This window comes from Lepus europaeus, chromosome 18, assembly GCF_033115175.1.
Source record: "Lepus europaeus isolate LE1 chromosome 18, mLepTim1.pri, whole genome shotgun sequence".
Lineage (NCBI taxonomy): Eukaryota > Metazoa > Chordata > Mammalia > Lagomorpha > Leporidae > Lepus > Lepus europaeus.
The window spans coordinates 23,427,022-23,439,042 of NC_084844.1; the positions used below are offsets into that span (position 1 = coordinate 23,427,022).

At 58.5% G+C, this 12,021-nt stretch overlaps 1 protein-coding gene across 2 annotated transcripts in view; it reads left to right on the top strand.

The window, feature by feature from the left end:
• Positions 1-11,648, top strand: part of SRCIN1 (SRC kinase signaling inhibitor 1) — a 68,716-nt gene extending 57,068 nt beyond the window's left edge. The window contains exons 21-22 of one of the 2 annotated variants that reach the window (XM_062216541.1): positions 10,671-10,809; positions 11,372-11,648. In XM_062216541.1, coding sequence (XP_062072525.1) covers positions 10,671-10,809; positions 11,372-11,439 — 207 coding nt within the window. In that variant the 3' untranslated portion in view covers positions 11,440-11,648. Of the gene's footprint in view, positions 1-3,372; positions 3,481-3,782; positions 4,131-10,670; positions 10,810-11,371 lie in introns of those variants that run through there. The other variant, XM_062216540.1, reaches the window with a different exon arrangement.
• Positions 11,649-12,021: the final 373 nt, after the last annotated feature.

The window sequence follows — 12,021 nt, forward strand, 5'->3', positions numbered from 1 at the left end:
CCCCCAGCCACTTGTCACCACCCCCCCTTCCCTGTGGTCCCCAGCCACTCCCCAGGAGGCCTAGCCCAGGTTTCTCCGTTTGCGCCTCGCCCAGCTCCATGGGGCCCTCTTTTGTGTAAGTGTGAGGGGCAGGCACCCCACATTTCCCACTTCCTACCCTGCAGTGGGTCCTCAGTGTCCACATTTGATACCTGGGGATACTGAGGTTTACCCAGGGCCACACAGTTCGGCTGTTGTGGGTTCCTCCCATCCCAGTCCTGATGCCTTCCCACCCCCAAAACCCCATGCCCTACCCTCCATTTACCCCTCAGCCCTTGCCCCGGGCCACGTACCTCAAGCCTGGCAAGGTACCCAGTGGTCCCCTCCCATCGCCCACTGCGGCACGCAAGCCGCGTGGACAGTCCTCCTCCTGGCAGCCTCCCCGTCCCCTGCCCCTTCCCACGCCAGACGCCCCGCCTGTGCCTCCAGTGCTCCCCACGGGCTCACTCAGCCTGGCGGGCTCACAGCACACTCTCTTTGGGCTAAGCTCCAGCCTCCACGCGTGTGCCTGTCTGGACATGGAGTCCCCGTCCCCTCACAGCCCCAGCTGCTTGTCTTTTCTGGCCCGGCCACACCTCTGTCGCTGCCACTGCCTGCCTGCCTTCTGACCCGGGAAGCCTTGTTTCTGGTGGCCGTATTTCACGTCACCGCTGCAAAAGCCGGGGGGCGGACCCTGTGCGTCTCTAGGTGTCCCCGACTCTCCCACCTCTAAGCCATTTTCCAAGAGCTGCAGGCTGGGGCAGGGACTCTGGGACACGTAGACTCATTGCCCTCTCACACACGCGCTCACTGCCCGTGCTGTGCAGCCCCTTTTGGGTGACAGTCCTGATGCCTCTTGGCTAAGCCAGGGCTCTTTCTGGTGAGCCTCGGTCACTCAGGAACACGAGCTGGTACTCCCGTGACCCTCCGCGTCCATGCTCAGCGCTGGCCTGGGACACCATCGCACGGCAGCAGCGCCTGTGGCCTTGGTGGAAGCCCTCTCTCTTCTCGGTCTCTGAGCTCGTGTGAGTGATGGGGGAGGAACCGGGGTTCTAGGAGGAGCTCCCCAAGGAGGAAGCGCCGTGCTCGGGCTGTGCCTGCGCAGGGGTGATGCTGACACGTTGGCACTCAGAGCTGCCTCTGACACTGTGGACACGCAGGAAGTGAATGAGGAAAAGCCCCTAGATGTGTGCTCGAGACCCAAGGCAGGGGTGGGGTCCAGACGGCCAGGGGCACAAGGTCCAGGGCTTGCTGTCCGTGTGAAGCCAAGGATGCCCCCTTCAGTTCTGGGCCAGGAAATCTGTGGCGCACCTTGGAGACCTTACTGAAAGGAACACCCCAGAGGGTTGAGAGAACAAATCAGGGATGTTGGAGGCACCTGGGGACCTCCCTGGGGGAAGGGCGAGGGCTGCAGTCACTGGAGGAGGCAGCCAGCAGCCCCAGGAAGACAGGTACCTGCACCTGCCTAACCCATGTCCCTGGGAGTGTGGAGGGACATGGTGGCTTGCTGCGGGCGTGGGGCCTGTGGCAATTGAGCCCCAAGCAAGAGGGAGGTGTGGGGTGTAGCCCTCGGAGGCCTGGCCAGGTGTTGCATGGCTCCCCCAGATTTCAGCCACAAAGGTGCCAAAATTCTAATCTGGACAAAATTGGGACCAGCAGGGTAGGGCCGACAGGTGAAACGGAAGTGACAGAAACTGTCGAAGACAGGACAATGTCACCTGAGAACTCGGAGCAGCGGCCCAGGACGGGGTTGGCAGGTGCAGCTGCACCTGTGCCCGTAGCTTCAGGAGAGCGGGTTTTGGGCGCTGCTGTGGCTGGAGTCTCCTGAGGGGGGGAGGGGGCCCACGAGCACCATGCTAACAGATGCCTGCAGAGCGGCGCAGAAGGGGTGGCGCCCGGCTCTCAGGGCTCTGCGTGGCTCGGGGAGGGAGAAAAGCCTCATCACGCGGCTGAATCCAGGACTCAAGTGGCAGTGCGGGCTAGCAGGGGGCAGGTGCTCCAGAGACCAAAGCTTGGACTAGACAGAGGCTCTCGAGAAACACCAAAGGCAAGGAACAGAGAGAGCTTTTAACTTGAAAGGTTGGTGGAGAACAAATGCGAGCCGGGAGGGACTGGACACCGTGTGCGGGGACGTGGCAAGTTGCCAGGAGACTGCGGGGAGAAGGCGCAGGGCTTTGGGAGAAAAGAACTTCGAGTGGAAAAGGCTAGAGCGAGGGAGGGCAGGACTGGGCCCAGGTGAGTGACAAAATGGCAAGAGCGCGTGGTTGCCTTTGAGTGGCTGTCTCCCGGCTCAGGGAGCAGAGCCTGGCGAGAACACAGCCAATGCCCGACACGTGGCACGCCGCAAAGGACTGTGTGACGCTGAGCCCGGGGCTGGGAACCGCTGAGTAACGAGTGGGAGGCTCCCAGCCAAGAGGAGAGGGCTTAGAAGACCTAAGTGGGGGGCTTTGGCCTTGGTTTGCATAAAGGGGGACATGGGCTGCCGTGTGTGTGCCAGACGAGCCACTGACTATGCCCTGTGTGCACCTGCGGGGAGGGGGGTGGCCACTCAGCGGGGAGGGGTCCCTGTGAGCCAGCACAGGGCGGGCCGCTGGAGGCAGGGCTGGCTTTGGACCTTCGCCTCCCCACACACCTCCCTGGCAAGGCATCCAGGAAAGTGCCTGGTGGCTGGGGGACAGCTCAGGTCCCTGGGAGTGGAGCGGGCCTGGCCAGACCTCCCCTCAGGCAGGGCTCTGGTGGGGTCTGAGCAAGGCCGGGTGGGACAGTGCCTGGATTTCAGGGCTGGAGCCTGCCTGTGTGCAGCAGCCCCCAGCACCTGGCTGAGGCAAACGTCCTCAAGGCCACCCGGGAGCTGGGTTCTGGAGGGGGCCCCTGGAACTACCTTCTCCTGCGGCCATCGCCTTCCAAACCACACCATGGAGACCAAAACTTGAGGCTGAGCCTCCAGGGCCCGTACAGAGGAGGGCGGCTGCTGCAGGTGTGTGTGTAGGGGGGGTACACGGACAGCCCAGACTCCCGGCGGGGGGTCCCCCTTGTCCTCAGTGGGACACTTGCTGGGGGGGGGGGGTGGAGGGGGCGGGGAGGGACTCAGGAGTGCTTCTGGGGACCACGGCCAGGCTCCGGGTCTGCTTAGGGCCGGCCTTTAGTGGGTGCTGGAGGGGCCTGGCTGGGCCCCTGCCCCCTGCCCGTCCCCGTGCTTTCTGCCCACCCCCCACCCCCGCCCTCTGATTTCTTGCCTTGGCAGCCACTTCTCTCTCGCATTGGTGGAGTTTTCGTTTTTTGAAACTTCAGCTGGGGGCCGGAACGCAGGCTCTCCCTTCTCGCGCTGACCTCTGACCCCTGTTTCTGTTCCAGGCCACTAAAGCACCCAAAGAGATGAGCGGGTCGAATGAGACCTCCAGCCCAGTCTCAGAAAAGCCATCGGCTTCCAGAACCTCCATCCCCGTATTGACTTCCTTTGGGGCAAGGAATTCTTCCATCTCCTTCTAGAAGCCCTGCGGGCACCCGCCCTCTCTCCTTGCCACGTCTCCCCCTACTCTTCCCTACATTGCCAACCCCCGATCCAGGTGCCCCCTGAAGGCTCAGCTCGCCACACCCCATCCCCTCTTGGTGTTTTTGGTTTTTTAAATGATTCACTTTGAATTCTCCTTTTTAAAAAGCAAAGCAGTACAAGTGAAGGCCAAACACACTTCCCCCTCCTTGCTCCCGGTGCCCCCTTCATGGGTTCCCCCTCTTCTCTCTCACGGCTCTCCCTCCCCTTCCAGGCTCCAGCTCCCGCCTCCACCGCCCTTCCCGCTTTCCCTCAGCCCCCCAAGAATCCCCACTCTGAGCCGAATCCTCCCCACTCACTCTGAGCCTCGGTGACCGGGAAGGCGAGCGCCCTCTCCCCGCCCTCGCACCTTCCTGGAGGACCGCGCCACGTGGACCAACCCCGGCAGCAGGCTGGACAGCAGACGGGGAGGCTCGGGCCTGGAGACCCCTCCCCGCCACCCTGGGACAAGACTGTGGCCGCTGCTGCCGCGCGCTGGGCCTGGGGGACAGAGGGGCTGGGGGCGGCCCTGGGGCGTGTGGGCTAGCCAGCTGCGGCACCGCCCTGGGAGAGGGCAGCCCTGGGCAGGGGGCTTTGGTACTTTCAGTTCCTAATTTAGCACTTTCAATGCCATTAACTTATTTACTGAGGGCAGGGGGGGGGAGGAGTGTGAGGGGCCTCGCGGGGGGGGGGGGCTGAGGACAATGGGAGGGAGGGGTGGGGCTGGGGGAGGCAGTGAGGGCAGCTCGACCCCGCGGAGGGGTGGGCGGAGCTGCTCCGGCTTCGTCGCCATCCGAGTTTTCAGGGAAGCCGTGAGATGTGGCTTTTAGATGGGGACCTGGCGATCCTGGTGACCAGCCAGCCGGCGACCCTGGCATCGCGGTGCCCGGCCCGGGATCGCAAGGAGCCGGGGGCGAGCTAACTTTGCTTCCAGTCCCGGCCCCCCAGAGAGCACAGCAGGGGCCAGCGGGGAGGCTTTGGACGAGGATGGAGTGGGCCCCGGGAGGGAGCGGGGTTCTGCCGTGGAGCACAAAGGAGAAGGCACAGCGGGCGCGGGCGCGGGTGCTCCCGCAGCAAGCACACAAAGCAGGAGCCGGCGGCGGCGGACCGCCAGGGGGCGCTGCTGGGACGGGGGCGGGGAAGCTGGGTTGTGTGTCTTCATTTCTTTCTTTCTCCTCTCTTTTTTGTTGGTTCGTCCTTATTTTCTAGCTTTGGATCATTTTTGTACCAAGGCAAGCAAGCCTTTTTGAAAAATAACAAAAGAAGAGGAAAAAAAATTCCCCTCCTGGAAAAAAAAAAAACCCGGAAAATAGAAAAAAAAAAAGGACCTCATAAATGATGCAATTACTTCTAATTGCAGGCAACTCTTTACATTTAAGTGAAGTGTCTTAACATTTTATATTGTTTTAAAAATATATTTACATATTATATATATAATATACGTAATATAAATATATATAAATATTTAAAAAAGGAAAAAAAAAGCCGCAGCACTCTCTCCCTGCCGCTGTTTCGGCGGGGGAGGGGCTGGGGCTGGGCTCATCGGCCTGGCTCGTGTGGTCCAGTGAAGTGGTTCCGGTTTGATTTGGCTGTACAGAGACCCTGACTTGGTGGGGGAGGGGAGTGGTGCCCCCTCTCCCCTGCGCTCCATTCCTCTGCTTGCTTCTCTTCACTCGCCTCTCCTCCCAGCCCCGGCCCTGTGACCTGGATGTGTGCCCCGCTGTCACCGTCCCGAGTTGAATGTCTCTTCGAGGGGAGGGGCAGATGGGAGAAGTGTCTGTCTTGGAAGGAGCAGAAGGAGGGAGCCACGTGCCCCGCACCGCCTGCCCTGGTGGAGCGTGTGGGGTGTACGTGTGTCTTTCGCTTTGCTTCCTGCACAGGGCTGGGCTGGGAGGCACCTGTGTGGACTGTGTGCAGGTGCACGGGATGTGCGTGCGCAGGCGTGGCCTGTCGCGTGTGTGGGAGGAGGCGTGTGCTCACCTGCCTAACTGCAAGACATTTGTTGGCGTGGACGTGGAGGTGCATGTAACGTGTGCGGGTGCGGTGGTGCACGGGTGCTGGTGCAGACCCAGGCGTGTGAGTGGCTCTGTGCGTGCGTGTGTGTGTGTGCGTGTGCTCCGTCGTCCCGCACCACTCGCTCCGGCTCCCTCCCCCAGTCCCACCCCCGGCAGCACGTGAGTCCCCCCCTAGCTGCATGCGCCTTGCTGCTCTGTCCATCAGTGTGTGCTTGACCAAGAGAAAAAACTGAGACATCCCCGGGGGGCCCCTGTACCTGGTCCCCCAGCCCCCACCCACTGTGCTGTGTGACTCGCATGGGGGGTTCCTCTCCCACCCCTTCCACAATATGCTGTTTCCCAGGGGCCTCAGGCTCTGAGAGGGGTCCCAGGTGGGGCCCCCAGGCGAGCCCCGGCTCCACACCCGTAGGGCCCGTGGTGGTGTAGCAGTGATGGCTTCTGTGGATGTTCTGTGACCTCTGTCGGTGTAACTTGACAATTTCTAAATGCAAAGGGTTGCTGTGTTTTCTCTGTCTCTCTTTTCTAATGTCCTTTCTCCCCCCTCCCCCCATCCCGCTCTCCTTCCTGTTCGGTTTTTCTAGCCGGGTGTTTGGGGCTTTAATAAAACTTGTTTCTTTTTCCTCTCCTGGAGCTCCTTCCTTCTGTGCCTCCTCATTATTTCTCTTCTCCTCCCTGGAGGGCCTGGACGGTGCTGGGAGGGACGCATGGGGCTATAGGGGCTGGCGGGGGGGGGGGTGGGTGGGTGCGGGGTGTTGGCTGACGCTTTCCCCAAAGACCTGTAAGGCCGACACCATCCAGGATGCTGAAGGGGGACCAGCTGTCAGCTTGGCAATCCAAGGGGGGTCCCAACCCTCAGCACCTTCACAGCTCCGGCCGCCCCACACCCGCCTGTGACAAAGCCAGAATGCCCAGGTGTCAGGTGTCTGCCCTAGAGCCACACAATCAGGAAACGGCAGACTCTGCCTGACCCCAAAGCCAATGCTTTTACCCCCAAAATCAAGTAGGGTCTGCTTCCCTCCAGCAGCCCCCGGGCTGGGGTTTAGCCTCCTGCCCTCTGGCTGGAATGACCCTTCATCATGCCCACTCAGCCGTCCCAGAGCAACAGCGTTCCGCCTTTAAGTGAGCACCACGGGCGGACAGTTAGCCTGGCGGTGAAGACGCCTGCGACCCGTGGCTGAGTGCCCAGGTTCAGTCCCCGGCTCTGGCGCCTGACTGCAGCTCCCCGCCCATGTAGACTGGGGGGCAGCAGGGGAGACTCGGGCACCTGGATCCCTACCACGTGGGAGACCTGGTTGAGTTCCTGGCCTGTGACTTGGCCCAGCCCTGGCCGTTGTGGGCATCTGGAGAATGAGCCAGCCCGTGGGAATCCTCCCCCTGTCGCTTTCTCTTTCTCTCATTCTCACTAATAATAGTAATAGTAATAATAACCTGTAACACGGAACAAAATGCATTTTCATCTCAATGCTTTGGATATGTATACACACATATACAAACACTTGTAATGAAACAAAATGGCATTTATTACATACAAGGCACCGGAAGTGGGGCCAGATGCCCTGTTTGGGTTTCTCAGGTTTTCCTGACCCGAAGGCAGTGCCACTGTTCCAGCATGTTCTAAGGGAATGGGGCTGCCCTTCCAGGTTCTGCTTGGCTGAAGATTGGGAGGTTACTGGATCTGTCCACCCAGTCCTCCCTCCCCCCACCCGCACAAAACACCATCGCTTTTACCCCATGAGGCAGCAGCAGTGTCCTGGGACTCCAGTCTGCCAGTCACCCCGGAGCCCTCGTTGCATCTTTGGAAACAGGCTAGGAATCTGCCGAGTGTTTTGAAGGAATGCTGGCAGCGGGAGCTGCCCACCTGCCACAGGCCCCAGCCCACACACTCACAGCCTGCCAGGCCTCCTCCTGCCCAGAGGCCCACCGTCTCCTTTCTCAGCACATCTTGCCGTCTCTCTCCCATCCTCTTCCCACAGAACTGGGAGAGCAGCCCCAAACCACCTCTTCTCCCTAAATCATGCCAAGTGATCCTCATTCTCTGACAGCCAAGGTCAAGGGGCAAGGGAGACAGGGGCATGCTGGGAATTGTGCCAGGTACTGCCTCCACCCCGCGCGTGTCTGTCCGGCTGAGTGTGCTCATCGGCTTCCTGCCTGTGGTTTCTAGCAGTTTCCAGCAGGGCAGCCAGACAGCAAGCAAGAGCACGTGTACCTGGGCACACCTCTACCTGGGCACACCTGTGATGGGTGGCAGTGCAGACCGTAAGAATGAGGCTTGGCTTTGTGGGAGCTGGTGGCTGAGGGACCCAAGCAGAAGGCCCAGGGACAGGAAATAATCTGTGGGTTCTAGAAAACGAACGGCAGCTGGGTAGGTGAGGAAGGGAGAGGCCGGAGTGGTAGCAGACAGAAGCCAACCCTCTGAAGTCTCACAGGCTGGGCTAAGGACGATGGGTTTCTTCTCAGCCACAGAAAACAACTGGAGGGTTTAAGTAAGAAGATGTCATGATCTGATATTTTATTTAGCTCAGAAATTATTTACTCGGGTCCAGCGTCGTGGCATAACAGGTTAAGCCACCACCTGTGATATGGGGATCTGGTCTTCAAGCACCAGTTCAGGTCCCAGGTGCTCGGCTTCTGATCCAGCAGCCTGCTAACGCCCCCTGGGAAGGTACTGGAAGGTGGCCCACGCGCTTGGGCTCCTGCTGCCCACATGGGAGACAAGGGTGGTGTTCCAGGCTCCTGGCTACAGCCTGGCCCAGCGCCAGTGGTTGTGGCCATTTGGGGAATGAACCAGCAGATGGAAGACCTCTCTCGGTCTCTATCTTCCAAGTGTCTCTGCAACTCTGCCCTTCAAATAAATAAATCTGTTTTATAAAAAATCATACCCTTTAAAATCCGAGAGAGCTCTCACCTGCAAGTCCACTCCCCAAACAGGCTGCAGGGACTCCAGGCCAGGGCCAAAGCAGGAAGCCAGAAATTCATTCCAAGTCTCCCACATGTTGCCGGCGCCATGGCTCACTTGGTTAATCCTCCGCCTGCAGCGCCGGCATCCCATATGGGCGCCGGGTTCTAGTCCCGGTCGCTCCTCTTCCAGTTCAGCTCTCTGCTGTGGCCCGGGAGTGCAGTGGAGGATGGCCCAAGTGCTTGGGCCCTGCACCCGCATGGGAGACAAGGAGAAGCAGCTGGCTCCTGGCTTCAGATTGGCACAGCACCGGCCATGGCAGCAATTTGGGGGGTGAACCAGTGGAAGGAAGACCTTTCTCTTTCTATGACTCTACCTGTCAAATTAAAAAAAAAAAAAAAAGTCTCCCACACGAGTAGCAGGAACCCAGTCTCTTGAGCTGTAACCACCACCTCTGAGGTCTGCATTAGCAGGAAGCTGGAGTCTGGAATGGAGCCGGCACCAAACCCAGGCACTCTGATGGGGCCCAAGGGCACCCCAGCAGCTCGGACAAATGCCCACCCTGGAAATATCATTTTGGAAGTTACCTCTAGGGTCAGGATTGTGGCACAGCGGGTCAAGCTGTGCAATTCCAGCATCCCATATTGGATCACCCGTTCGAGTCCTGGATGCTCCGTTTCCAAGTCAGCTCCTTGATAATGTGCCTGGGGAAGCAGCCAACAATGGCCCAAGTCCTTGGGTCTCTGCCACCCGTATGGGAGACTGGAGTTCCCTGGCCAGTGCAGCTATTTGGAGAGTAAACCAGCAAACGGAAGACCCCCTTCTTCCCTCTTCCTTCTCCCTCTCCCTCTCCCCCTCCCCTCCTCCTCCCTCTTCCCCTCCTTCTTCCTCCCCTCCCCCTCCCTCTTCCCCTCCTTCTTCCTCCCCTCCTCCTCCCCTCCCTCTTCCTCTCCCCTCCCCTCTCTCTCCCTCTTCTCTCTCCCCTCCCTCTTCCCTCTCCCCCTCCCCTCCCCCTCCCTCTTCTGTCTCCCCTCCCTCTTGTCTCTCCCCTCCCTCTTCTCTCTCCCCTCCCTCTTCCCTCTCCCCCTCCCTCTTCCCTCTCCCCCTCCCCCCCTCCTCTGTTGCTCTGCCTTTCAAACAAATCTTAGAGAAAAAAAGAAGTTGCCCCTGGCTGTAGCGTGGAGTAGAGATGGGGAGGAGGAGCAGGAATGAGTGCAGCGTGATCATTTAACGCCAAGTACAAGGGCAGCTTCCTGGACTCACAGAGGAAGGAGATGGAGTGTCAGAGGCTCCACAGCCGTGGCGGGATGGGGCCAGGGCTGGAACCAGGACTTACCGGTCAGTGATGTTTTACAACACCAATTGCTCCCCCGTGTGGCCTGCTCAGTTCTGCCTCTGTCTCACTGGCGTGGACGGCTGAGCCTGGCACAGGTTTGCAAGAGGCCAGGCTGGCTTCAGAGCCGATGGACAGGAAATGACGGGAGATGCCGGCGGACAGAGAGCAGCCACGTGCAGGAAGCCTGGTTCTTCCCCTCATCTTCTGCCCTGGCCGGGGTGATTCCTTTCTCTGCCCTTTGATGGTGTAAGGATCCCTGAGCTCATAGACTGAGCTCACACACAGGGTAGGGGCCTGGCCTGTGGCCTCCATGCCCCCAGCTAATAACAAGCTCCCTGGTGGCTCCCGGATATGAATGGCTGAAGTCATGCACAGTGACACACCTGCCAGGAGGCTGCGTCCCCTAGCCCTGGTGGCTGGCCCAGCCTGAAATCCACTCAAAACCCCCAGGCTCGCTGCTGGAGCTCCAGGCCACCGTTATGGCTCCTGTATGCAGCAATGCCAGGCTGGCGCGGGTGGGGGGCGACTGAGTCCTTTGACTTTGACCTAATAGAGCTGGGTCTTCCTGAAAAAAATGTTTTCTGTGGAACGTGTATTCCCAGTGGGCAGCCAGAGCGCGTCTTAGAATGCAGAGTCTGTGGTTTGTTTTTGACAGCTTTATTGAACTAGATTTCCCACGCCATGAAGGTCAGGCGCTGAAGGCGTGCAGCGCCGTGACGTTTTGGACAGCCCGGATACCGGCAAGCACCACCCCAATTTCCTTTTAGAACGTTTCCACACACAGCGGAAACCCTGACCCATCAGCAGGCTTCCCCTGCTCCTGCGCCCGCCTCTGCCAGCCCTTGGTGGTTACTAACCTACTTTCTCCCAATGCAGACAAACCCGTTCTGGATGTGCCGCACGAATGGAAATACACAGCATGTGAACTTTCGTGACTGGCTTCTTCCTAGCACAATGCTCTCCCCGTTCCCGGATGTCGCAGCACGCAGCAGTACGTCACTCCTTGGATGGCTGGGTAATTTTCCATGCTACGAATCTAGCACATGTTACTTTTCCATTCCCCAGGTGATGGATGCTTAGGTTAATCCAAGGGCACTGTTGTACCCTTGTTTTTGGTGTGTGGAGGTGTGTGTGCATTCTCTGGGGTGTACACCCAGGAACAGCACTGCTGGGTTTAACATTTCGAGGAGCTGCCACCCTGTTTTCCCAGCCGCACCGCCTTACATCCCCACCTGCCATGTACACGGGGGGATCCACACTTGTTTCACTTTGGCCACACGCATGTGCGTGAAGCAGTATTTTGCTGCGGCTTTGATTTGCATTTCCCTGGTGACTAATGATGCGGAACAGCTTTTTGCATGGTTTTGGTCATTTGCATATCTTCTTTGGAGATATTCACATCCTCTGCCTATTTTACATTGGATTGTTTGTCTTTTTATTGTTGAGTTTTAAAAGGAGGGTACTTCATGAGGTTCATGGTGGGCGTTTAGCCTAGGGCTTAAGATGTTTGCAGCAGGAGCCAGCGCTGTGGTGGTAGTGGGTAAGGTCACCACCTGAAACACTGGCATCCCATACAGGCCCTGGTTCAAGTCCTGGCTGCCCCACTTCTGCTCCAGTCCCTGCTAATGGCCTGGGAAAGCAGTAGCAGACGGCCCAAGCGCTTGGACCCCTGCACTCATGTAGGAGACCTGGAAGAAGCTCCTGGCTCCTGACTTTGGCCTGACCCAGTCCTGGCCATTGCAGTCATTTGGGAAGTGAACCAGCGGATGGAAGATCTCTCTTGGTCTCCCTAGCTCTCGCTCTCACTCTGAACTCTACTTTTCAAATAAATAAAGTAAATCTTAAAAAAATAAAAGGTCCACAGCCCGCATTGGAGTGCCTGAGTTCTGTTCTTGGCTCCCGATTCCAGCTTCCTGCCTTCCTGCCGATGCAGACCGTGGGAGGCAGCAGTGATGGCTGCTCAAGTGGTTGGGTTCCTGCCGCCCACATGGGAGACCTGGGTTGGGTACCTGGTTCCTGGCTCCTCATTTTGGAGAGCGAACCAGGGCATAGGAATTTCCACTTTAGCTCTTCCAAATAAACTTTAAAAACCTTTTAAAGTTAATGGAAAAATGAATTAAGATATTAGTTTGTGCAAAATATCTGAAAGGCATGTCTTTCCATGATACACATATTTCATGAACTTTTTAAAGATTTATTTATTTGAAAGGCAGAGTTGAGAGAGAGA